This window comes from Furipterus horrens, unplaced genomic scaffold (assembly GCF_987537825.1).
Source record: "Furipterus horrens unplaced genomic scaffold, mFurHor1.1.pri manual_scaffold_10, whole genome shotgun sequence".
Classification (NCBI taxonomy): Eukaryota; Metazoa; Chordata; class Mammalia; order Chiroptera; family Furipteridae; genus Furipterus; species Furipterus horrens.
The window spans coordinates 102,166,911-102,170,134 of NW_028327180.1; the positions used below are offsets into that span (position 1 = coordinate 102,166,911).

At 69.4% G+C, this 3,224-nt stretch overlaps 1 protein-coding gene across 1 annotated transcript; it reads right to left on the bottom strand.

Annotated features, from left to right (window-relative positions):
• Nucleotides 1–2,985, bottom strand: ELFN1 (extracellular leucine rich repeat and fibronectin type III domain containing 1). The gene has a single exon (XM_090289985.1). The coding sequence runs from the start codon at nt 2,968–2,970 to the stop codon at nt 490–492; it is 2,481 nt and encodes an 826-aa protein (XP_090146111.1). The 5' UTR covers nt 2,971–2,985; the 3' UTR covers nt 1–489.
• Between the last annotated feature and the right edge of the window lie 239 nt (nt 2,986–3,224).

A 3,224-nucleotide genomic window follows, 5' to 3' on the forward strand; every position in this document is an offset into this window, starting at 1 on the left:
GCAGCATGTGTGTGTGCATAGCATGTGCACGCGCAAATTGTGTGTGCGGTGTGCGTGTGTAGTGTGTGCACACACTGCCTGTGTGTATGCAGTGTATGCATGTGTATGCACACGGTATGTGCGCACATGCAATATGTGTATATGCAATATCTCAATGTGTGTGCAGTATCTGCGTGTATGCACAATGTGCATGTATGTGTGCAATGTGGACCTGTGTGTGCGTAGTGTGTGTGTGTGTGTGTGTAGGCCGCTCACGCCATGAGAGCACCCCGGGGCAGGTCTATCTGCTGTTGTCACTGCTAGTGCTCCACCCGCTCTCTGCAGGGCCCTTGCCTCCCCTGCCGTCACGTGTGTGTTGTGTGGCTCTGGGTGTGTGTGTGTGCATGTGGTACATGAGCGTCTCTGGGTTACAAAGAGCTACAGTGGGTCATGTGTCCTTTTTGGTCCAGTGGGCGTCACGAGTGTTGGGTGCGGGCGCGGCCCGGGGGCTCAGGACTTGTGCTGGGCCGACACGCCCTTCCAGTAGTCCAGGATGTCATGCAGGTCCTCGTCCTTGGCGAACTGGACCTTCTTGCGCAGCGCGTGGCCGGCCGCCACGAACTCCTCCTCCTCCCTGTGCCGCCGGCGGCTCAGGCGGAAGCGCTCCCAGATGCTGTGGGAGGCCCGGCAGGGGTACTCGGGGCTGGAGGTGTAGCTCAGGTGGCGGTACTGCGGGGACAGCTGGGAGTAGGCCAGGTCGCGGGGCCGCGGCCGGGTCAGCGGCTCCAGGATGGAGGCCTTGCGGCCACCCAGGGCATCATGGGGCGGGGGCGCGGGGGGCGAGGGCGGCTCGGGGGGGTGGGAGCCGGGGTACGAGTGCCGGTGCCCGCCGTGCTGGCGGCCCTTCTCGGCCTCGGCCCGCAGCGCGGCGGCCGTGGGCGTCACCGTGAGGATGGCTCCGGCCGCGGGTGAGCTCTTCTCGATGTACTCGGCCTCAGGGGCAGCAGCCTTGTGAGCCCCGGGGGCCTCAGCACAGAAGGCCCTGGGGCTCCGTGTGGAGCTGCTGGAGGAGGTGCTGGTGCGCGGGGGCCCGGGGGCCGCCTCCACGCTGTGGTGGCGCTGCAGGCCGTGGCCGAAGGGGTCCCTGTACACGGGCGCCAGGAAGCCCTGCTTGCCGGCCAGCGGCTCGGAGAGCAGCAGCAGCTGGGGCTCGGCCGCGGGCGCGGCCCCCGACTTGCCGCCCTGGAAGGCGGCGGACTCGGACTTGAGCGCATCGATGCAGTTGTTGATGATCTGGTTGACCTTGTCCACCTCCTTGGTGATGGTGGAGATTTCGGCCACCGAGCCCTGGCTGTCGGGGCCCGGCCGGCCCAGCTCGCAGTCCCGGCGCTCGGCCGGCTCCCCGGTGCGCACCTCCATGTAGGTGCCCTTGCTGGCCTTGGGCGTCTCGCTCTCCACCAGCTTGTACGGCTCCACCTCGCCGGCGGCCGCTGGCAGGAACGGGATGCGGGTCACGGCCTCGGGGCCCAGCAGCGGGCCCTGGGACAGCGGGGCCAGGCCGGGCGCCTCCATCTCTGGCCCGTACTTGAGCTCAAGGATGGTCTTCTTGAGGCTGCCGGCCGCCGCCGCCGCCGCCGCGGCCGCGTGCTTCTCCGCCCGCCGCCGCCGCCAGCGCAGGCAGTGGTACACGGCGCCCAGCACGAGGACCATGCCGAAGAGGCAGCCCAGCACGGTCATGATGTAGTGGGTGGCCGTGGCGGGGCCGGGCCCGGGCCCGGGGCCGGGCGGGCCGGGCGGCCGGGGCAGGCAGAGCGTGAGGCAGGTGTGGTTGTGCAGCAGCCCGGAGCTGGCGGACACCACGCAGTAGGTGTAGTTGGTGAGCGCGTGCAGGTTGGTCAGGCGGATCTCCTCATGGGGCTTGGTCAGCCGGGACACGGTGGACGGCCTGCTGTTGTTGAAATGCTCCAGCGTGTACATGCGGTTGAACGGGCTGGGCAGCTGCACCGTGATGGTGGCCGAGCTCTGCGTCAGCTGCTTGACCTTCATGAGCGGCCGCACCTCGGCCTGGGGGGCCAGGGTGGACAGGGTCACCAGCGGGGTGGTGCCGTCGCCGGAGAAGCAGTCCTCGTCCACGCAGGGGGCCTCGCTGGGCTCCGGCGGCGGCGGTGGCGGGGATGACGAGCGGACGCGTGGCCAGCGCTCAGGCACCGGGCGGAGCTCGGCCACGTAGCCGCCGTCCGTGCACACGGACTGCAGTGTGCCCAGGATGCTGCGCTGGCCGTGGCGGCCGCGGCCCAGCAGGAAGTAGCCGGCGTAGGGCGGCGGCGCCTCGCACTGCATGCGGTCGTAGGTCTGCGTGGCGTTGGTGAAGACGGCCAGCCAGCGCAGGAAGCCCAGCAGCTCGCAGGAGCAGTAGAAGGGGTTGCTGTAGAGCTCGCAGGCCGAGAGCCGCGGCAGGCCGGCGAACGTGGCGCTGTGCAGCCGCTGGATGCGGTTCATGGACAGGTCCACGTTGACGATGTTGGGGCACTCCCAGAAGGCGCCGGGCGTGACCACCTCGATGAGGTTGGCCTGCAGGTACAGGTACTCCAGCTTGCCCAGCCCGCGCAGCGCGCCCTCCGTGAGGTTGCGCAGTCGGTTGTAGCCCAGCTGCAGCACCTGCAGGTTGAACTGGCCCGAGAAGGCCCCGTCCTCGATGTAGGCGATCTCGTTCTTCGTGAGGTTGAGGTACGTGAGGTTGCCGAAGCGGCTGAGCGCGGCGTACTGCACGCTGTGGATGCGGTTCTCGTTGAGCCGCAGGTCCACGATGGTGCTGTTGATGTGCTGCGGGATGGCCTCGTAGGGCGGCTGGTTCTGGCTGCAGATGGCCAGCCACACGAAGCCCTTGTCGCCCTCGATCAGCCAGCAGTCGCCGCGGGCCAGGCCGCCCGCGTGCAGCAGCGTGGCCGCCGCCACGCACACCCACAGCGCGCCCCAGCGGCACCGGGCCATGGGGACCGCCCTCGCGGGAGACCCCGCTGCGCCTGCCCAGGGGGACCGGGTGGGGGGCTGGGCGGCAGCCCCCGGGGGGAGGCGGGGAGGGTGCCCACACTCTCAGCGGCGAACCGTCCCGGGCCGCATGGCCACACTGCGAGAGCCGGGAGACAGCACCCCAGTCACGGCCGGCCACCTCGCGTCATCTGCCCGCTGCGTCCTGCCACCACCACAGCCTCCTGCCCCATCGGCCTGGGCGTCCGGACAGCTCC

Excerpts from the sequence above, each read along its gene's own strand:
- ELFN1 (XM_090289985.1), bottom strand. The coding sequence starts at position 2,970 with ATGGCCCGGTGCCGCTGGGGCGCGCTGTGGGTGTGCGTGGCGGCGGCC.